At 48.0% G+C, this 20889-nt stretch overlaps 8 protein-coding genes across 8 annotated transcripts; 4 read left to right on the top strand and 4 right to left on the bottom strand.

Annotated features, from left to right (window-relative positions):
• Positions 1-26: 26 nt before the first annotated feature.
• On the bottom strand, positions 27-1533 carry GGS22DRAFT_143617 (uncharacterized protein). The gene has a single exon (XM_047958803.1). It carries the CDS (start codon positions 1223-1225, stop codon positions 260-262), a length of 966 nt encoding a protein of 321 aa, XP_047818345.1. The 5' UTR covers positions 1226-1533; the 3' UTR covers positions 27-259.
• Positions 1534-3335: 1802 nt separating this feature from the next.
• GGS22DRAFT_200308 (uncharacterized protein) lies at positions 3336-4811 on the bottom strand (the record flags this gene model as incomplete). Its single annotated transcript, XM_047966419.1, has 3 exons — positions 3336-4129; positions 4180-4299; positions 4356-4811. The coding sequence occupies 3 exons, from the start codon at positions 4809-4811 to the stop codon at positions 3662-3664; spliced, it is 1044 nt and encodes a 347-aa protein (XP_047818346.1). The 3' UTR covers positions 3336-3661.
• Positions 4812-6619: 1808 nt separating this feature from the next.
• Positions 6620-9621, top strand: GGS22DRAFT_143658 (kinase-like protein). Its single transcript, XM_047958804.1, has 2 exons — positions 6620-8995; positions 9054-9621. Exons 1-2 carry the CDS (start codon positions 6881-6883, stop codon positions 9393-9395), a joined length of 2457 nt encoding a protein of 818 aa, XP_047818347.1. The 5' UTR covers positions 6620-6880; the 3' UTR covers positions 9396-9621.
• Positions 9622-10728: 1107 nt separating this feature from the next.
• On the top strand, positions 10729-12732 carry GGS22DRAFT_188727 (uncharacterized protein; the record flags this gene model as incomplete). The annotated part of the gene is made up of 4 exons (XM_047964750.1): positions 10729-10816; positions 11196-11467; positions 11527-12150; positions 12208-12732. 4 exons carry the CDS (start codon positions 10729-10731, stop codon positions 12730-12732), a joined length of 1509 nt encoding a protein of 502 aa, XP_047818348.1.
• A 457-nt stretch (positions 12733-13189) lies between these two features.
• On the top strand, positions 13190-14461 carry GGS22DRAFT_143666 (NAD(P)-binding protein). Its single transcript, XM_047958805.1, has 2 exons — positions 13190-13568; positions 13667-14461. The coding sequence occupies exons 1-2, from the start codon at positions 13325-13327 to the stop codon at positions 14275-14277; spliced, it is 855 nt and encodes a 284-aa protein (XP_047818349.1). The 5' UTR covers positions 13190-13324; the 3' UTR covers positions 14278-14461.
• GGS22DRAFT_163698 (Mo25-like protein) lies at positions 14419-16601 on the bottom strand. The gene is made up of 4 exons (XM_047961413.1): positions 16037-16601; positions 15912-15969; positions 15320-15801; positions 14419-15224 (listed from the first exon to the last, which is right to left on the bottom strand). Exons 1-4 carry the CDS (start codon positions 16133-16135, stop codon positions 14742-14744), a joined length of 1122 nt encoding a protein of 373 aa, XP_047818350.1. The 5' UTR covers positions 16136-16601; the 3' UTR covers positions 14419-14741.
• A 34-nt stretch (positions 16602-16635) lies between these two features.
• Positions 16636-17265, bottom strand: GGS22DRAFT_163699 (uncharacterized protein). Its single transcript, XM_047961414.1, has 3 exons — positions 17101-17265; positions 16946-17041; positions 16636-16875 (listed from the first exon to the last, which is right to left on the bottom strand). The coding sequence occupies exons 1-3, from the start codon at positions 17167-17169 to the stop codon at positions 16852-16854; spliced, it is 189 nt and encodes a 62-aa protein (XP_047818351.1). The 5' UTR covers positions 17170-17265; the 3' UTR covers positions 16636-16851.
• A 212-nt stretch (positions 17266-17477) lies between these two features.
• On the top strand, positions 17478-20807 carry GGS22DRAFT_200312 (uncharacterized protein). Its single transcript, XM_047966420.1, has 2 exons — positions 17478-17875; positions 17923-20807. The coding sequence occupies exons 1-2, from the start codon at positions 17728-17730 to the stop codon at positions 20625-20627; spliced, it is 2853 nt and encodes a 950-aa protein (XP_047818352.1). The 5' UTR covers positions 17478-17727; the 3' UTR covers positions 20628-20807.
• The last annotated feature ends 82 nt before the right edge of the window (positions 20808-20889 follow it).

Genomic DNA, 20889 nt, shown 5'->3' on the forward strand with positions numbered 1-20889 from the left:
TATAGATAGTTCTATCGTACAAGTTAAGCATACAAGCGCCGTCGAAAGGAATAGAACTCCAGGTCCCGCGAAACTTTTTGGCCCAATATCCACCGGCTCGAAGTCGTGTATGTGGTTGAAAACCGTTAAAACCGTTGATAAAAAAGATTAATTCAAATGAACCCCGGCCAGAACCAGCCAATTTCCAAGTTACCTCTCACCAAGCTACGCCGGCATGTCCTACATCAAAAGCAATCAGTGACCTTCTCCTTTCAGTAATTTAGCTCATGTCCATGTCGATATCCAATGGGGCGACGGCAGATTCTTGAGGTGATGAAGCCCTGATTGGCCTGGGTGATTCGGCAGCAGACATAACCTCGGGCCCTTCGAATGTGGGAGGGGACGTCTTGAGATTGGCGAATGTTTGGTTAAGGTCCTTGCTGACGAGTTGGCCTTGACGTAAATTTTCGCCGAATAGGAAGAAACCCTCAGCAGCCTCGACAAGGTAGGATTGGAGACCCTTGCTTTCTAGCTGAATTTGGACGTTGGTAACGGGGAAGTGGTTTTCGATGTATTTCGCCCATCCACGAGCTGCGGCTTGGATATGCTCGTCGGTGCTGATACGGCTCCATCCGATCCCGAGATGAAGGGTGAAATTGTCGATAATTGGTTGACTGCTCGCGTCTGCTGATATACCGGAGGTAGACGTAGTAGGGTCAACGTCGCGGACTGGACTGGAACGATTGATTTGAGGCTCGCTCTTGGGGACCGAGATGGAATTCATGTCTAACCGTTGGGATTTGTTACTTCTTAGAGAGGGTCGCCATTGTTGGTTGATGGCACGAGCTTCTTCATTCCTGCGGATAGCATCCGTGGCTGCTTTCTCTTCAACCCAGGTACCAGACTGGCTTCCTGCGTCGGCTATGTATGACGAGGGTGATTTTATGAGCACCATTCCCTCGCCATATACCCATTCATCTTCGGGCTCCTTGACAGGCTCGACGGTTTCGAGCTTAGCCTCTTCGACGTCGAGGTTAACGCCTGCCTCGTCTCTGGATCGCTTGCGGCCGGCGGTGGAAGAGCGATTGATGGAGGATTGAGACCACGACGAAGGAGCACCGAAAGCCATGGACCGGCTGAAAGGAGAAGGTTGATGCGAGAAGGGGGACATGCCGAACGCACCGTGGTGAGCGGCACTTGGGGACATGGTAAGAACTGGCGACGAGGTACGTTCGAAAGAACCCATTTTGAATCGGTTAGCACTAGATATCAAGTGAGATACACAATAAAAACTGGTTAGAAATCAAATTAAATCGACAACATGCGAGGTGTGATAGTGTCGCGTGCTGGAAGGACCACGGATATGGTCGACAGTAACTGCGAGGAGGCTACGTGGAAGAATAAGAATAAATGGGGGGAGTCAATTGATCTAGGAGAAGTGAGTAGGGCTCTAAAAGACAAAATACGGCCTCGACGATGTATGGCTTGATGATTGTCGACAGCTTGGGTGAATTGGTGTGTAATAGGTGGCCGTCGGAATAGGTAAGGGTGGAAGGTCGGAGAGGAAAGAGGCAGAGACGTAGGAGGGTGGATGGATGTATATGTATGAGAGTACGTGTAACAAGATAAGAAAGAAGCGGTATGGAGATAATCTATGTATGTAATATGTCCTAGGGGAAAGGTTAAGGACGAGGATGGGATGGAGGAGAAGATGAGGACAAGAGAGAGGGCGAGCTACGATGGTTGGGTGGGAGATGGGAGAATCATGTAAGAAATAGGGAAAGAAGAAGAACCTTCAGCAGCAGCAGTAGCGAAGCTTGCATGCGCGCATGGGACGGGACTGGATGGGGGAAGAGAGACAGGTCAGACAAGGATGGTTTGTGTTATGTATTTAGTGCTAGATGACGGGACCTGAGAGGAAAGAGGCACCAGAGAAAAGGAACGGAGTCGGTTAGGTAGTATGTAGTATGTACTATTAGCGTAGCAATGAAGGGACGTAGACGAGGAAACGGGTAAGTCGTATGTAGGCTGGATGTAGGCAAGTGCACTGCTGCCATGTATGTAAGCTGTGTGAGACGATAGACCCGGGCTGAGACTAGACTGTGTGTGAAGGTGTGACCGTGGAGGTGTAAAAAAAAGAAGGTAGTGATGGGCAACGGCGCAAACGATTACGCTTCCGTCGGTCGTCGCAAAGCAAGAACAAAAAGTACCTTCCGCACCAAAAATGCCGTGAAAATACATTACGTACATAGCCTTAGTAGCCTTAGTAACCTTAGTGAGAGTGGATCCATGTTGGTGTGCGCAGCTGCAGAAGGTACGTCAATTTTCTCTCTTTCCAAAAGGCTGCTCAGACCATTCTCATGTTGAGCCTTGGAAGGAGGATCGGCCAATGCAGAGCATTTTGGTACGGCGATGGATAAACTAGGGGTTCTGAGAGGATACCCTTGCTTATGATTGGTCGATTTCTACTACGGCTTTACAGGTCACCCCCTGTATTAATGTTAGTACGGAATCGTTTTTATACTTCATCAAGGCCTGTTAAAGAAGTATCTCGCTAGGTTTCAACCTTAAATAACGTAACGGAATCTCATCCTTAAAACATATAATTTTTTTTATATTGTAGTCGATTTATATTCTACTATTATTACTCGGTGTGAAAAAGAATAAAAATTTATACGTTTCAGAAATACGTATCAAAGCCCTGCTCGAGACTTCGATATCCTAGTTCATATCGGTATTTATATTGACACAAACTAACATTAATAGAGGGGGTAACCTGTACACTAGTGTCAAGCTTAGCTTCTTGGCAATCTGGGACCAAAAAGTTCCCACAGCAACCGGCATCTTATTGGCCGAATATTAGCCCCATTCTGCCCCATTCTGCCCCATTCAAGAAAACTAAGACTCGTTTATTCTTAACAAGAAGAAATATCCACCGGTTATGCCCGTCGAATCATGTTGATCGCGATTTGATGCATGGTTCCTCAAGCGCTCGTGCCAATTCTCGCGAGGTCCCGGAAGATCCGCCTTAGTCCAGGAAAAACTGATTCACCGATTTTATTAATTATGTACCGAGGTACTTCAATGTTATACGGGCGGGTACATATGTACATAAAATAATTCATACCATCGCCGCCACCACCAATAGAAACAGGAAGATCGTCAGAAAGATTACGTTAAAGGGGAAAAAAAGGAAGAGGTCGCGGATACGGATCTGGCGTCCGCTTACTTCTCCTCATCTGTTCATTTCTTCTCTGCCGATAACAACCCGTCGTTGACGATGTTATTTAGATCCGGTTTACCCCCCGGAGCTACATGGGCAACCTGGGTATGATCTGTTTGCGTCATCTCTTTGTAGCATTTATGCGTACTTATACCCTATCCACATGTTAAATGACGAGAGAGTGGGGGTGGTGGTGAGATTGAAGCCATTCTTTCCGCATCAGAAACACTTTTGGGGATCGTCAAATATATAAGACAAAGCGGGTTGAAGTTGTGCTTAAGCGACGGGTTCTGCATGAACAACCGAAGGTTTGATGGTATGCTAATGCCTAAACCTGCTGTTGTTGTTATTGTTGTTTCTTCGTTGTAATAATGCTGTCTTGGCCGGAACATAGTTATAAGCGACTAAACCTCAGGACACGTGATTTAATTATGAGGAAATACCCTCGCATTCTTATCATCAACCTCTCTCTTCTTCTCCGAAACCTTCGTCCCGGTACCTAGACGCCTCATGGAATAATGTCGAGTCTTCTCCATTCTCCCTACCACCGTAGAGGCCTTGAAACCCGGGGGTTTCGAGACCCGACGGACTGCCGGTAGTATCCCCCATTGCTCTATCTACGCTAGACCGATGCGAAGATACCGAAGCGAGACAATGATGAGGTGCGGTATATGACCCATAAAGACGACTTCGATGACGCGCTTCTGGGAGATTGTGTGGTGTTTGCGGTTGCGATGATGCTGGAAGAGCGTCGTTGTAGATTCTGAATCCAAGTTCGGTCTCTCGCGGCGGCGACTCAGAGTCGGGTCCATGAACGTGTGGGGATGGCAATGGCGAGGGTGAGGTAGAGCCACGTCTAGGAGAAGGAATCATGGATTCCATGAATCTAACTGCTGAGCTGACAAATCGCATTCTTCCTCTTACGGGCTAAGACAATACAATGAGCTATGTCCCGCAGAAGTTTCCGTGAGACTCACCGGCGAGCTTGAGTGGATCTCAGTATGTGCCAACCGGAGAGATGACCGTCTAGGGGGGGTCATTGGTGGATCTTGACTAGCATCGCCGTGACTCGATTGTCCGTGGATGTTCTGATGGGTCTATTTAATGATCTAGTTAGGTATACCTAGGGTTTGGAAGAGTTACAGAGACGCACCGAGGGTAGGGACTGAGCATCTGATACCGTTCTCTTCTCCTTCGAGAATGGCGGCGGTAGGGTCATTGGTAAATTTCCCCAACCAGTAGGTTGCGGGGTATTCAACGAGCTCGGAGTCCTGCTCGGAGAAGAGTGGGCTAAGCTCAGAGAGCCGCTCTTAGCAGAGACATCGCCTGATTTGGGTGGTCGCCGAGGGGGATACGATAGAAGCCTTGAGCTCTCTTTAACATCAGTAACGGAGGAATCATTGGGGGCTGTTTCCGAGTTTGTTTGGTCTACATGACCACGTTCTGACTCGGTGCTCTTTTGGGCGGCATTGTCATCTTTCTTGGGACGAATAACCAATTGACCAAAGGTGTCCTCTTTTGCAAGATACTTCTTAAAGCGAAGATGACGCTCAAAATCCTTGACTTCCGTTACGGTCAAGGAGAGCGTGGTTGGTGATAAACGTAACATGTCGGTTGAGGAACTCTGACTACGGAATTTGGTGATGTTTACAAGATTGAAGAGTAGATTTAGAAATAAATCAGAAGAAATGTTCCAACTTAATATAGCTACCTATTTCTGATATATAAGATCGGAAGCTACGAATGAAGTGAATTGTCGAATACAACTACGTCGTGTTTTTCCTAGGTACCTAGTTATGGTATCTTTGATATTTAGAGGAAGTAACAAGCAAGAGCTTACACAACTACCTAGTACAACTCGTCTTAGATCCTTAAGTGCCTTGGAAGTTCCTTATACTCTCCTGACTGAGTAAGCGAAGAATAAACGAAGATAGCATTGTATGAAGAACATAAGTTTGGATAAGACTTTTAATTTATATACTCGAGTCGGTTATGTTACCTAGTATGTAAAGTATGTAAAGTACTTAGGTATGTAAAAATAGTAACAGAAAGTTAAGAATGGAGAAAGGAGGTTTTGATTGGAACCTTGGAAGGGAAAAGAATAATACGATTTGATAAAATTGAAGCTTTAATGTGTTATTTTGGTGATGCGGCTTTTACCAGCTCAGCGTACTTAGTAATTAGGTATTATCTAGTAGGTAATCGGGACTAGCCGCTAGATAAGCCTGTGGGCATACGCGAGTCAAGTTGGCTGGTTAGTTGGCTGCGCTCGTAAGTGCGCATTATTCAACTACTAGGTACCTGGTACGCTATAAGATTTCCAACTCACATCCATTTGTTGAATTAACTATTTGATATTCTACGTACATGTATGTAAATACTCTACTACCTAGTATTTTTCTACTTCGCTATTGATTTAAAGTAGGTATATATATGACACGACATGTATAAATTAAAAGTATGATATTATTAATAGACGTATTTTTTTATCCCGTACGTTGAATTGCGTGTACATATGTACATACTTGCACGACCAGTACCACGTATCTCTCTAAGTTCACTAAGGTTTTTAGCACGGAGCCCCCTGAAGAAAAAAGCTCCAGTGGACCGCTAAAGAGTTGCGACTTGCGACTAACAGGTTAATAGGCTTCTAGGCCTTGGAACCTTGGAACTGCCCGACCTGCCACTTTTCGAAATTAGCATCGACCAAATCGACCAATTCATATCTGGCTACGCGGCGTACCAATTGCCTGCCATTCGTCTATTCACCCTACCTAGTAGGCCGTGTCAATGTCAATGCATGGAAAAGCATTGGATTTTGTTGTCTGCCTTGTCTAAGCTGGTCGTCTAGGTTGTCTAAGTCTTCCAGGTCTTCCAGATCGTCTCGGTCGTTTTGTTCTTTTTCGTCCACGGTTTTCGTCCACGGCTAACTTGCCGTGTCGAAAATTACCTTGCGGAACAACCGATGTACGATGTACGTGCAGTAATTACAGACATTAAACCAATACCGATACCGATACTAATACCAATTTCGATGTTCACTTTTTACTCTACTCACTCTGCTCACTCTACTTACACTTACACTTTGTTCCCCCCTTCCACTTCCGCTTCCACTCCCACTCCCACTCCCACTACGCACCAAATAATCTCTCCGACCTAATCCTGGATTGGACATGCAGGTGTCCTGATGCTATCATTAGACGGACCCAACTTAGAGAACGCCACGCTAGGTACCGCATCTAGCATTTACCTGCGGTCGGGTTTTGCTAGAGACTCGAACCGGTCCTGCCAAACCCGTACGACCTATTCCCCGGTGGATGGTAACGCGGATTGTTTAGGAGGATAGGAAAGAGGACGGGATAGGAAGACGAGACGAAACAAGAGAAGCGAAGAGCACAGCCCATATTCGAGCACCATCGATGGTCTAATATCTAAAGTCTAAGCCTATCGACGACAAGCTGTGGATGTAGATGTGGATGCTTTAAACATCAGCACTTCGTACATTCGTAATACTATTCTCCGTCCGATACGAACCGGCAGGGGCACCGCTCATCCGCCGCCGCACCGCCCCCCCTTGATATACCAACACTCCGTTTCCCACTTGAGTAATTAACTTAACATATAGTTAACTTCCCCATTGCCGCTCCGCTTTTCCCTTCTCGGCTTTTCGTCGTGACCATGAATAACGATCTTAGTCTTTCGAGGGCTTTGGGCGGCCTACGCATTGCAAACCCTGATGATGCCGAATCGAGCCCTTCTCTAGACGTTGACGAGGACGCTAATGCACCTACGTCAAGCCAGCCCATTTCCGATCTTCGCCTGCCCGACCCCGACCTGCACACCACACAACCCAGGCCGCAGACGACAGAAATCTCAATGGGCATCTCCGGTACACCACCCGACCCCCAAAGCCAAGTAGCCGCATATGCACAAAATGGTGCTTTGCAATATGCGAACCTTTCCTCTTCCCGCCCTACCTCTGCCTTATATGCCGCCACGACGGCTGCAGAACGCGACCAAGCCGCGAACTCCTATCACATCCTGAGAACCGAGCCCTCTAGGACACCTATGTATAATATGCCGGGTAAGATCGAGTCGAGGGCGCCGTCGGAATATGCGCCGAGTATCCCTTCTCGAGAATCGAGCCATCGCGAGCGATCGTACAACCAGAACCGCCAGCTCCAGGCCGTGGCTGGAAGCGGCCCTTTACCCCCTAGGAGGAGCTCGAAGGGCATGGGTGGTGGATATGCTTCGATTCCCGGCGTCCCGGTCGTCCCTGAACCTCGCGGGCTTGTAACGGATATGGCTGTGTCCCAGAGCAGCGAAGAGTGGAAAGACAAGGGAGCAGCCGTATCGATACGAAAGGAAATAGACGCCAATGGAAAAACTGTTATGAGGCCGGTGAAGAAAGGTGTCCGAGATTTCTCTTTCGGTCGGATTCTAGGTGAAGGCTCGTACAGCACGGTATATTTTGCTACGGATCGGCAAACATTAAAAGAGTACGCAATAAAGGTCCTGGAGAAGAAGCATATTATCAAAGAGAGGAAGATAAAATACGTCAATATTGAAAAGGATACCCTCAACCGTCTTACAGAACACCCTGGCATCGTACGACTATACTATACCTTTCAGGACGAGAACTCGCTGTATTATGTTTTGGATCTCTGCAACGGCGGCGAGCTTCTCGGCGTTTTGAAAAAGACGGGTACCTTCGACGTTGAATGCGCGAGGTTCTTCGGCGCCCAGATTCTGGACGCTATCGAATATATGCACTCTCGTGGAGTAATCCATAGAGATTTGAAGCCCGAGAATGTGCTTCTAGATGATCAGTTACATGTCAAGATCACCGACTTCGGCACCGCGCGATTATTAAGCGATCCCAGAGCGCCACAGAACGCCCCCAGGCTCGAGGATACAGGAACTAGTTCCAGGGGTAAAGATTTCGATGATGACAGTCGAGCGGCGTCCTTCGTAGGCACCGCCGAATACGTCAGCCCCGAACTTCTTACTAACAAGAATGCCTGTAAAGCTAGCGATCTGTGGGCCTTTGGTTGCATTATTTACCAACTGCTAGCTGGCCGACCTCCCTTTAAGGCTGGCTCCGAATACTTGACTTTCCAAAAAATTGTCAATCTAGATTACGAGTTCCCGGCAGGATTCCCGCCGGCAGCGAAGGATCTAGTGGAGCGGTGCCTGGTTCTAGATCCAGCAAGGCGGCTTACCATCGAACACATCAAGAACCATGAATTTTTCGATGGTCATCAATTTGGCAAGGGTCTGTGGAGAATGAAGGCACCCCGGTTACGTCCATATGTGCCGCCATCGCAAGAGCCTAAGATTATTCAACTTAATGGAACGCCGAGTAGTCAGCAATCTACCTCTAGACCCCCAACGACAGGAAACGGGTTGAATGGTCCTTCTCGCGCGCCGGGGAGGATCATTACTGATATACCTCCACCATCCCAATTAGACATCGAGTGGTCCCCTGTATTGACAAGGACCAACGAGAGGATATTGCGGCTTGGCGACCTTATGGTCGTGTCGTCACCGATTCCGAACAGTCCACACGGGAAAGGCGACGAGGGGCATAGAAAATTCTCTAGATTTTTTGGTGGCAGCACCACGAAGAAAAGGCAACGGCTAGTCATGATCACATCTAGTGGGAGGATCGTCTTAGCGCCTGCTGGGGGTGAAGAGAAAAAGGCGAAGCTGGAGATCTCCCTCTTGGCGCCAGACTGTTCATGGAAGACTCAAGTAGATGCGAAAGGGCAGACAGTGTGGTGTGTTGATTCGGTAAGTTTTTTTTTCCTCTTTCTAATTTTTAAACTATGTCCATACTCACAAATGCTAGGCTGGTATTCACTATACCTTCGAAGATGTTAAGCCCCCATCTTCCCTTGAACCACCTCGGCCGACGGCAGATGACTGGCTCGAGACCCTACAACAAGCCAGAGACTTTGCCGTGTCCCTTAACCTCAGCCGTTCATATACTAGCGACAATGCATTTGGAGAAATGTCATCATCTATGTCAAGCCCGGCGAGCACTTTTGGCCCGGAGGGATACAACATTAACGATAGGTCTCATCGCAACCACCTGAGTAAGAGCCAAGCGAGCTTGGAGGATACGGCGAATACGAAACGCAATCGGTTTAGTAAACGACAATCCAAGCAAGGATTAGGCTCGGCTTTCTAGTGGTGGTAGCTATATTAACCGCAGCTTGGAAAGTCTTAGATATCCAACATTCTAACATTACACGACCCAATCACACATGACTAGGACCTACCTAGCTTTCCCTTTCTAAGCTTCTTCTTTTTTTCATATGCGGCATGTTCTAGCGCGGCGTAGGCTTTGGTAGCTTTTGGTGATATTTGAAAGGGGAACCAAATTCATGAAACGAAAACACATGCATTCTGGGAGTTTTCCTTATCACCAGTCTGCTCCTCCTGCTGAAGCATACAATCGGCATCTCATTTAGATGGATTAGAAGGATTACATCACGCATGACCCACACCTCACATTCCCTAATATAATATCCAATTCCAATTCCAATATCCAATATAAAATTTCCTTCGCACCCCCTAAGATGGTGGAGGGGAGGGGAGGGGAAGAGAGGAGAGAGGAGAGGAGAGAGGAGATGAGAAGAGATGAGAAGAGAGGAGCGGAGAAGAGGGCAAAGAATGTTGAGCCTGGCGGATCGTAGCCCTTACCTATGTATTGTTAAGGGCGAGCAGGTGTTCAAGAGTTGCTCGCGTTGCTTTGCATCGGAGGTATGGAACTGCGAAGGCGAAGGTCCAAGAATATTATATCTAGTCTAGGTCGTCTGAAAGGACCGAATGCCCCTAGTTGTCTAGGGGAGACATAGCTGAATAACATTGAAATGGAAAGGTCGTAAAGACCAGACTCTATGATGTGAAGCAGACTTGTTTGGTAGTTGCCTTTGTAGGTGTTTCTTTGCTCTTGGTCACTGGTATATCTTGTGATGGCCTGTGAGGTAATCTTGTATTCAAGGTTCAAGGTTCACAGGTTTGTGCTTATTATGTAACCTAGTATTTGAAATGTGGACCCGAACCCAGGAACTTATTAATTAATGGGTCCATGATTATATAACGTCACAGCCACCACAGCCACTTATACTAACTCTTAAGCTGAATGTTGACCGGGAGTTCATCTTTCAATTGCCCTTTTAGCCAAGCCGGTCAAACTCGAAAACTGGAATTTGTTCTCCAATCATTCTAAAAGACCGCGACGAGGCGGAAACGCGCTTTTTCGACGACTATCCAAATCTCCGACCTAGACCCAGATAACTCGGGCCAACTTCCCCCATTCCCACATTCCCAATCGCGATCGGAACTGGCGTCGCACGTTTTATCGGTGGAGCTACAGCACCCTGATAATTGATCACCTGGCGCCGTACCTAGTTCTACAACTATTCTGTCCAAGTCTCACAGACAGAAGAGCATTAAGCCGAATTTAAATCAAAATAGAAAATACTTGAGTGAACGTTTCCGTCTCCGGATCAGTCAAGATGCAGCCTGGCTACCGTCCTTACCCGCAGCAGCAGGTGCCGCCGCAGCGCACCCCCCATTCGGCCGGACAGCGACGAGGAGGCATTGGTATGTAACTTTGGCCGACCATACGATCTACTTTTTGATCCTATGTTATTTTTATTTTTATTGTCGACGATCCAGCGCCAGACAAACCCCACTACGTACACTACACTACGTCCACTACGTCCACGCATCCACATACGTCCACTATATAGGGCCACTATGATGGCCCCCTTTGGCTCCACCGCTTCCTTAAGTCCTCCATTGCCAACCTACCACATACTACCACAATATGCACATAACACACATACGTTCATCCATACCTACATACCTACATACACGTCGTGTACCTACAACTAGTAACAACTTTTCTTCGGACCCGTACGGGGCCTTGTTTCACCCCTCTCATCATATCCCAATTTCTAACCGTCCTCTTGTTACCCAGGTCCCATGATGTCTTCCGGCCCTCATCACCAAGTGCCCTTGACCCAGGCGCAAATCGTACAGCAGCAACAAACTGCCGCCATTCAGGTCGAGATGGCGAAGCGTCGCAGTCGCAAACCCACCGACAAGAATCTGCCCGACAACCTCGACGATTGTACTGTTGGCGACATGGCCTCGAGGTATCGGGAGCTAAGGGATTTTGAGAGAAGACTCGATGCAACAATGACGCGAAAACGGTTGGACATTGTGGATTCGGTCAACCGAAGCGTCAAGGTATGTCTCACGTGTTATTTCGAGTAGTATTCGGGATGTGTCGGCTAATTGTGGTTCAGCGATGGAAGACGCTTCGAATTTGGATCACCAACACGGCGGAAGACCAAGTCTGGCAAGGAAACGGTCTCAATGTCGACACCTTCGACTTCAGCTCTAATCTCGAGCCTACGTATCACGTCAAGATCGAAGGACGATTGCTAGATGACGACGACGATCTAGACAAGGATGATGAAAGTGAAGATACGAAGGCAAAATCTGACGACCCCGATCGTATGGAGGAAGATCCAAAACCGAAGGCGGCGAGTGCGCCTAAACATAGATTCTCGCACTTCTTCAAGGCGCTAAGCGTGGACTATCCCGCCAACCGAAAAGGCATCGATCGGGAGGTAGAGTGGAAGAAACCGGAACGTACTGGCCCTTCGTCAAGCCTTCCTGCCGCTGCCGACTTCGACGAGCTCACGTTTAAGCGTAGCGGTGACGAGAACCTGAACATCACGATCAACCTCTACAGGCATGAGGAGCCTGAGCGATACGCCGTGAGTCAGGATTTAGAGGATATCGTCGACTTATCCGAAGCCACGCGGCAAGAGATTGTTATGGGTATTTGGGAATACATTAAGTTGATGGGCTTGCAAGAGGATGAGGAAAAGAGGAATTTCCGCTGTGATGACCTCTTAAGAAAGGTAGGCCATACTTGCCTTGATTTTACGTTCGATTTACTAACTAGCCGGATCACTTAGGTGTTTGGTATCGAAACTGGCATGATTCCCAAGTTACACGAATACATCACACCGCACCTGAAGCCGTTACCGCCTGTTAAGCTTCCTTATACGATCCGACTCGACGAGGAGTTCCATAAGGATCCTCAACCTACCGTGTATGATGTTCGCGTCGCCGTCGACGACCCATTGCGCGAAAAGATGCTCTCGTTCTTAAGTAACGCCGGTTATGCCAACATGCTGAAAGAGGCAGCAAATCTTGACGAGCAGCTCGCGACGATCATCCAGGCGATCCATGTATCCAAGGCTAAGCACGCCTTCCTGTCTTCTCTTAGTGAAGACCCCGCCACGTTTGTGAAGGACTGGCTAAGCTCGCAGAAGCGCGATCTCGACGTGATAATGGGAGAGTCGATGAGAGGCGTGGGCGAAGATGCAACTGGGGACGAGTGGAGAAAGGGTGGGAAAGATAGTATCTGGTCCACCGTCAACGCTCGCGAAAGTGTCACGGTCATGTTATCGAAGCAGCCTATTCAGATGCAACGATAGGGTCGCCGTGCTTATAGCCCAAGTTCAACAGTAGGTGAACCGAATGTTCCTCGGCGGGTATCTGACAATGGCGTACGGTTTCGTGGCGATTTTCCATCTCCGTATCCTAGTTTTGTTCCGTCTAGAGTCGTGACTATTAGGAGGCAAATGGGAATCGCTTGAGGAAAAGGTTGTATATCCCTGTATTAGTATACCGGCTCTCTAAGAGGATGTCGGCTTGAGACGTGGAATCGATGCGTCCCGGAAAACACCAGAGTTTTTTGCTTTACGTAGGTATTCCCGAGCTTTTCATAAGAGGCTTTCGGATGCCTCTATTTCCGTTAATAAACACATATGAATCGTATCATATTAATGGATTCTTTGATGCACGTTACGTCATTCTAGTGAAACGTACCTAAACATGTATGTATATCGATGGCTAGTATCGGGGTTTAAGGCCTTATCCCCGAATTCGAAGAGGTTTCTGATGGGATATAAACTTTCCAGCTCTCTGCTCTAGACCTGGGTGCTTGCGTGATATGTTAATATTGCAAGGCTAGTCAGCTATTTTTTATTGTAACGTGTGGGATCATATCTAATACTAGGATTCACGATGTCGGCGATCTTCAAGAAGGCCAACACGGCCGTCATCACCGGCGGAGCGTCGGGTATCGGGCTTGCGCTCGCGCAGAAGTGTGTTGGTTACGGCATGAGGGTGCTCGTGGCTGATTGGGATGCCTGGGGTCTGGACGTCGCGAAGCAGAGTCTAGGGGAGACGGCGACGACGATGCATGTCGATGTTAGCAAGACAGAGGACTGGGCGCAGATTAAGAGCGCTGTTGTCAAGGATTTCGGCGGTATGTCTTGACTATTTTGCTTTTCTTTGTTCACCTACCTTCTATCTCCTATCACCGCCAACACGTCGTTCTTATATGTGTGTACCTAACATGTACAGGCCAAATCAACTTCCTAGCCCTAAACGCCGGCGTCGGCGCCCGAACCGCCTTCGACGGCCCGGAAGCGGACATCGCGAGCTTCCGGAAAGTCCTCGATGTTAACTTCTTCGGCGTCGTAAACGGCATCACTGCGCTGCTCCCCTTAATCAAGGAGAAGACCGCCGCTGCTTCCTCCCTCGAGTCCGCTATTGTCATCACGGGCTCAAAACAGGGTATCACTAACCCCCCCGGAAACCCAGCATACAACGCCAGCAAAGCCGCCGTGAAGTCGCTCGCGGAGCAGCTGAGCTACGACCTCCGCGCAAACAAAGGCGTAGGGGTTCATCTGCTCGTCCCGGGGTGGACGTGGACGGGATTGGCTGGCGCGTCGGGCGACAAGGCGAAGCCGGATGCGCCGTGGACGCCGGAGCAGGTGGCGAATTACTTGGAGGCAAAGATGGAAGAGGGGAAGTTCTGGGTCTTGTGTCCTGATAACGAGGTTACGGAGGAGGTGGATCGTAAGAGGATGTTGTGGAGCGCACAGGATGCGCCGACGGGGAGACCGCCGCTAAGTCGGTGGAGGGAGGAGTATAAGGCGGAGTTTGGGAAGTTTATGGAGGGTGGTGCGTGAGGTGGTGGTGTGTAGGTGATGAATAGGGTTATGACGGTATATTTGTGGTTCTATATCAACTTCAGGATGAGAAACCACAACACATATAATACAGAACCGACAGGCACCTCAACCGCAGACACAAGCCCAACGTTTTGCAGACGGGGAATATATGATTTCGTTTCATTGCGAAGTTAGAGCTCTTCGTGGCTCTAGTGACAGTACAGTGATGACCTAAAACGCCTAACTACATGCAATAATGTCTGCCATGACGGCTGCTTCGTACGTCTACAGTATGGATTTGTTCACCGTCGAATATCTAGACTCCCCTGCAAAACTCAAAGCTCCAAAAAAACAACAGCAACAGCAGCAGCAAATTCAGACTGCCCATGCCGCCGCCGAGTAAAGCAGTACGTAAAAAAGGCGACTTATATGCACACGCCCCTATCGCCGCCGCCGCCGCCGCCAGCTCCCCTGGGGCTTCTCTAGACCGCCTGGGTCATCTGGCGGGCTGGGGGGACGGGGTTCGAGGGCATGTTCCGGATCTGCTTAATGAGGAATTCACGCTCGTCGATGAACTGCTCGTCGTCGGTGCGGTCCTCGAGGAAGTGGGAGAGGAAGTTGAGCAGCTTGTCGCGGTTCATCAGCAGGATCTTCTGCACGGCGATGGACTTGTGGGGGTTGGCCACAAAGACCTTGAAGACGTGGAAGCCCTCGTACTGGACCATCTTGCGATCGCTGCGCAGCAGGTTCATGCAGATCTTCAGGTGCTCGCCGCGGTCTACGTACGCGGTCATCACGTTGTAGTTCGATCGGTCGAGTAATATCTCGCCGAGCAACTTGATCGACTGACGCTTCGTCACGTAGCTGTTGGACTGCACTAGGATGTGGTTGTACTTGTCGAAGAAGAGCTCGAAGTTGATGGTGAGGTAACGAGGTACGAGCTCTTTGTGTTTGGTTAATAGTTCCTATAGTAGTACTTGTTAGAGGACATCGACGATCATATGGCTAGTCTTATCTTGACCGACTTGACCGGATTGGTCGGATAGTTAGTTGGACGTACTCGGAATGTGGTGAAGGCATCGGCGGCAACTTCGAACGAACTCTTGTCGATCCAATCGAAAAAGCGCCAGAATACTCCGTTGCCACTTTGCGGTCGTTCCCTATCGATCGCCGTGACACCTTTCAAACTGGATCCCGGCTCTTCTCCATCGTCGTAGAGTATGATGGCGGCAGCCGCCTCGCTTTTTAGAACCTCGCGTAACACGGTGCCGGCGGGTGTCGCACTCTCTTTGTGGTCGTAACCTCGGCATAACTCCAACAACACTTGTGGCTTATTGTTAACCACATAACTCAATGCGACAGGATCGGTCTTGGGCGACGCAGTCGGAGGGCGGAAACGGAAAACGTAGGAGAATATGACTTGGGTGTCTTTGCGGGATTCGAAGGGGAGACGGTGTAGGTTCTGGGCGAGTAGAAGGAGAAGGTCTTCTTCTATTAGACCCGTGACAAGTTGATATACCTGTTCAGGGGTACTCTCTACTTCTGTTGTTGAGACAATGTTGGTTAGTACTGGTATTAGGTAGCGGTTACATGCTTGCGCAGGGAATAGGGGATGCGCCACCGCATGCGACGGGTTTGAGTTGAGGTAATACCTGGTGTTCCTTGGAGGATGAGTTTCATCTGGCTGAGCACCTTGGCCAGTTCTTCGGCCTGTGGGATAGTAATTAGTATGATGGTCGATGTTATCAGGGGCTTAGCTGGGCTCAGCTGGGCTCACTTTGCCGAGGCCATCGAGCTTCAGGATATGTTCCCTGGCTTGCTTGGGGAGATCCAGAGTGTTAGTCCTGGTTCTCGCCCTCGAAAATAGGAAGGACATGTTTGCGATTATCTAGATTGGTAGTTCATCTGCATTCGAAAGTCTCAGATGATCGGACGAGGTCTAACTCTAAGTATAGAATTGGTTCGGTAAAGAGTGGCCGAGTGCTACCAGATCGTTGCAGATTAATTATTGCGAGATTGTAAGATTGTGAGATTGTGAGATTGTGAGATTGTGATGTTGTTTTAGTCAACCCGGTACGTCATTGTTATTTGGTTGTTTGGATAAGTTGCCCTTTATCGTTATCCAGAAATTCGGGTTACCTTGGTGGTTTTGATTAGGCTTGAATGTTGCCATGTGCCTCCTTTGCTGGTTGCCGCAGTGTTTATCGTAAATCCGGGGATCGGAATGTTTATTTACGGGGCAAAGTTATACTTCAGCTCAGCTGAGACAAGGGTGTGAATGGGTCCTATCAATCGTAGAATATCGGGGTCTCGGTTTCCTAGTAACACGAGGTAACACAAGCTAGAGACTGACTAGAGAACTCTTTATAGTCAATTCCTCTCAAGCTTGAATTTATTTATCGTCATGTTTTTAAGGTATATTATGTATGTTGTGAAGGATCGGTAGCTTTCATAATCAGTCGCTGGAACTTTGAAGTTCTCATGAATATATCCCATCAGCTATTTGACGAGAGTAGGATACCGAAGATACCTAGAAACCCCAAGCTTTATGCCTAATTCTATTTATAAAGAGGCGTTGATAATGTGCCACCATCATCGAGTCTGTTTCGATGCTTTCTATTATTTCGCATCAGCTCACCATGGCCACAAACACTTTCAACAGTATATATCAAAAACTGTGACTCACGAGAAAACAGTCTTTTAATCTAAGGAATTCGTTGACACATTTATCCTTATGGACTGAATTATAATCGACAACGATGCATTTCCCATATACGCTTGCCTACACAACGATGAGCTTCATATTCTTTAATTCTTAATAGTATCGTAAGAGTGTATAACCTCAGCGGAACATTGTGAGACGGCTGCAGCGAATTTTTGAATTGGCCGTTGACGAGGTGGAGGCGGCATTGTGTTAAAAGCTCATAGGCTTTCGAATATGAGAAATCAATGGCTTCAAAGCTTGATGTGTGCTTTCACGAAGTTGTAAATCGTCGAGAATCTCAGAGGTGTAGCTGTGGGTGGGTGGGTTGGTATTAAATTTGCTTACGTCAATACTTAGAAATATGCAACTATGAGGTATGAGCTAAGTACGGTACGTACCGCGCCGTGCTTGTTACACCAATGGTAGCCCCACTAATACGTAGCTCCAACCTCAATTAATTGTATCCAGGTCGCGACGCGACGTTCTAAATCTTGTCTTAACTCAATTCCATACTATTAATCACAAAGTCACAAGGTCATAAAGTTACTTTCTACCAAATCGAAGTTCTTGTCGTCTGTCTCCTCGGATTTTTAAATCTATAATCCTTTCTAATCGATTCCTCTTTTTTCAGCAATGTTGCCCAATCGTTAGCTATTTTATAACTAACGGTTTGCACCGGCCTTCTTCCAAACCACTATAAGCAAACTATACTAGCTAGATGATGTGCGGACTTACGATTGTCGTGACTTTATCACAATTCTACTATGGCCCTCTTATACAACCTGGAGCCATATCTTACCGATTTGTCTGACACTTCTTCTGGTGAAACTGAGCCTCATGAAACCATGGCTTCTTCTGCGGTGCCCTCTTCCGAGAGTCTGATCATGGATAGGGACAAGTACTCTGATAAGGGTATGCTTCCTTTTCACCGCATTTTTTATTCCGCTAATTTTTGCTAGACATCCAGATACTATATCAAATCGTGACCCGGGCCGAAGAGATATTAAACGATTATACCCCTACCTCCCGTCTTCCGACTCATGCTTTATACAATGCCTACGATGAAGTTCTTCCCCAGTATGGAATCAACCCAGATGACGACCGCCTTATTAGCGAGCTCGTATTCAAGGTTGGGGGCGTCAGAAATACCGATTCGCTTAGGGAAAAGTTTAAAACCGTCATGTCTCGGTTAGGAATTACAGTTCAGTGGGATGATCCCCCGGCGCATGGAAATGAGCACGATGATGCCCATTCGAATTCCGGTTATACATCTGATGAATTGTCTGTTGGTGGTAGCGAAGATCGTCACCCCGTCGCTGCTAAGATTATGCCCAAGGAAAAACCCCCCCTTGTTAATGGTAGACACACCGGTAACGGCTATGTCGTCCCCGAGATCCGTTATGATCATCATATGGACGACGTCAACGGCGACGCTTCTATCAGGGATGACCCCGGTAATCTCTCCAAGATTGAGCAGCAACTCGAATGCAGCGCTATTGCCTTTCAAAGAAAGCACCATGACAAATTCTCAACTATGACGGCTGTTCGTCAATGGCAGAAAAGGTCTAATTTTATTGGCACGCTGTCCGATCAATTTGATGCTGCGCGGCAGGCTGATCTGGAAGAGGACCTCGAAGCTAAATTCGAGGAATGGAGAGCTTTATCTGCCGAGGTAGATCGCTTACCACCACACCGTCTTCCTCCCAATGTATACTCTAAGCGCTTCGAAGAGATTGCAATACGGGCTCGTGAGATTCACAATGCCAAAATTACGATAAGGCGCTGGCGACACAATGCAAAGGAACAAAGTCGCAAAGTCCGGAAGATCGAGGAGTCATCAGACCCTATCGAGCGTGTTGCGGCAAAAGCACACAAGAACTTAATGCTATCGCGCGCATTCGCAAATTGGTCTAATCGCTTGGAAGAAGAATCGGATAGAGCACAGATGGCCGCCAAGGTTTACGAAATGAGATTAAAGTCCAAAGCATTTGGCATTCACCGTCGACCACATGAAGATGTTCAAATGAGTGGTGCTCGCGACAGTCCCGCCGAGTCTTTGCCCCCCGCTTATATCGCTAATTCTGAGGATGCTCCTAAACTCCCACCCCCCGACGAAAAATTGGAATCTAATGTTATCAACCATATTATCCCGCCGAACCCTGTGCCTGATGTTTACGAGAAGACCTCTCCTGGGGCCCCTGCGAAGAATACCTGCTCTAATGACGATCCGGATGATTCCGGCAACGAGGAGATGGACGAAATCACATTGCTTGCACGACGCCATATTCTTCGTATGCGTTATTATGATATCTGGGAGAAGTATACGGCGGATAAATTGAACAAAGCTAAAGGATTCCAAGTCGAGACACAGAATGAACGGATTGCTCAAATTATCCCTGTATGGCGTTCCCAGGCCGAGCAAGCCTCCCAGCAGCAGGATACCCTACGGTATAACGCCAAAAGAGCTAGTTATTATAACAAGGCTATCAAAGCGATAGATGTATGGAGGCAAGAGAGCGAAGAGAAAACGCAAGGACATGATCAGGTTCTGGACCACTATGCTAAACGAGCCAATTTTTACTATAAAGCTACCAAGTCGGTACCTATCTGGAGGAGCGAGACCGAGCGTGCCGTCAAGCAGCAGGAAGTCCTCGAGCTTTATGCTGACCGAGCTGAATACTACGGTGGAGTTACGAAGTCACTTCCCATCTGGAGAGCGCAAACACAGCAGGTGGCCGAGCATGAGAAACAAACACTCGCGCACTATGCCCAGCGAGCCGACTATTATTATAGGACTAGAGATACCTTGTTGTCGTGGCAAGACTTGGCCAAAAAGAAGCGCAAGCAGAGATTGAAAGACGCGCATCTGGAGACTCGTCGCCTTGTAAAGAAAGGTATGGGAGAGCGGTGTATTGCGCAATGGCGCGAGAAGCTACAACCGAGCTTTGAACGGTACGAAGCGATGAATGTCATATTGGAAGACGTTATTGCGGATCGAGAATATCGACAAAGCATGGAATCATTCGACACATGGCGTGAGCGAGCACGAGAACGAAACGAAACGGGCGCTACGAGCGACGTGATGGCTAAAGAAAAGCTCTTGCGGCAATGGAAAGACCAGTCAAGACGCCATGAAGGGTTGTATATCGAAGCCGCACAGCACTGGGAAGAGACAGCCAAATCCAAGGTGCTGAAGAAATGGAACCTCACAACTATTCAAATGCCGAATCGACCTCTCATGGTGGAAAATGCACTGGAGAAGAAGGAGAGGAGGTTACTACGAACACGCTTTGAGAACTGGTATGGTCGAACAGCAGACAAGCTTGTTCCCATCGAGCTTCCCAATGGAGATTACAGAAGTGTCGACCAGGTAGTGGAAGATGCTCAGCGCCAAGCTTCACTTAATCAAGCACGAGGCTTGTTTGATAAATGGCAAGCGGCGGCGAAGACCAGGAGTGAAGCTGCCCAGGAAGAGATATACATACCTACTCCGGGAAGACCCCGTCTTTTCCTAGGAAGCTTGGGTACAACTACGCCTTTAGGACCTCCTCCCGGCCGACTTAATTGGCGAGCCAGCGAGATGATACCGAGAGGATCAGCTATTAGAGGCAGGACTAATCGTTCTGGTCGTCCGGAAAGGAATCTTAGGGTCTCATGGGCATAATAATCAAGTAATTGAAGGCATTGATGGCGTTGCGGGTTTGCCCTATTTTTATACGATGGAAATATGCATGGCATAGGCTAGGCTTACCAGGGCCTACATAGTGATACCCCTTGTTCTGTTTTGTTGATTGGGAGATCTGGAATATTGAAAGATACCCATAATAGAAGACATGTTGAATTATGCCTCGATTCTTGCATGGATAATGTGCTTGTTGAATAATATTAGGAATGTGAAGGTATTATTTGCATTTATATGGCTTTAT

Source organism: Annulohypoxylon maeteangense, assembly GCF_022496945.1.
Source record: "Annulohypoxylon maeteangense strain CBS 123835 unplaced genomic scaffold GGS22scaffold_9, whole genome shotgun sequence".
NCBI lineage: Eukaryota > Fungi > Ascomycota > Sordariomycetes > Xylariales > Hypoxylaceae > Annulohypoxylon > Annulohypoxylon maeteangense.

Excerpts from the sequence above, each read along its gene's own strand:
- GGS22DRAFT_200312 (XM_047966420.1), top strand. The coding sequence starts at position 17,728 with ATGGCCCTCTTATACAACCTGGAGCCATATCTTACCGATTTGTCTGAC. Across the intron at positions 17,876-17,922 it reads GGACAAGTACTCTGATAAGG|ACATCCAGATACTATATCAA; the intron begins GTATGCTTCCTT and ends AATTTTTGCTAG.
- GGS22DRAFT_163698 (XM_047961413.1), bottom strand. The coding sequence starts at position 16,135 with ATGTCCTTCCTATTTTCGAGGGCGAGAACCAGGACTAACACTCTGGAT. Across the intron at positions 15,970-16,036 it reads AGCTCGATGGCCTCGGCAAA|GCCGAAGAACTGGCCAAGGT; the intron begins GTGAGCCCAGCT and ends ACTATCCCACAG. Across the intron at positions 15,802-15,911 it reads CATCCTCCAAGGAACACCAG|AAGTAGAGAGTACCCCTGAA; the intron begins GTATTACCTCAA and ends TCTCAACAACAG.
- GGS22DRAFT_143666 (XM_047958805.1), top strand. The coding sequence starts at position 13,325 with ATGTCGGCGATCTTCAAGAAGGCCAACACGGCCGTCATCACCGGCGGA. Across the intron at positions 13,569-13,666 it reads TGTTGTCAAGGATTTCGGCG|GCCAAATCAACTTCCTAGCC; the intron begins GTATGTCTTGAC and ends TAACATGTACAG.
- GGS22DRAFT_143617 (XM_047958803.1), bottom strand. The coding sequence starts at position 1,225 with ATGGGTTCTTTCGAACGTACCTCGTCGCCAGTTCTTACCATGTCCCCA.
- GGS22DRAFT_163699 (XM_047961414.1), bottom strand. The coding sequence starts at position 17,169 with ATGCCGCCTCCACCTCGTCAACGGCCAATTCAAAAATTCGCTGCAGCC. Across the intron at positions 17,042-17,100 it reads TCTCACAATGTTCCGCTGAG|GCAAGCGTATATGGGAAATG; the intron begins GTTATACACTCT and ends ATCGTTGTGTAG. Across the intron at positions 16,876-16,945 it reads GATTAAAAGACTGTTTTCTC|AAAGCATCGAAACAGACTCG; the intron begins GTGAGTCACAGT and ends GCGAAATAATAG.
- GGS22DRAFT_143658 (XM_047958804.1), top strand. The coding sequence starts at position 6,881 with ATGAATAACGATCTTAGTCTTTCGAGGGCTTTGGGCGGCCTACGCATT. Across the intron at positions 8,996-9,053 it reads CAGTGTGGTGTGTTGATTCG|GCTGGTATTCACTATACCTT; the intron begins GTAAGTTTTTTT and ends CACAAATGCTAG.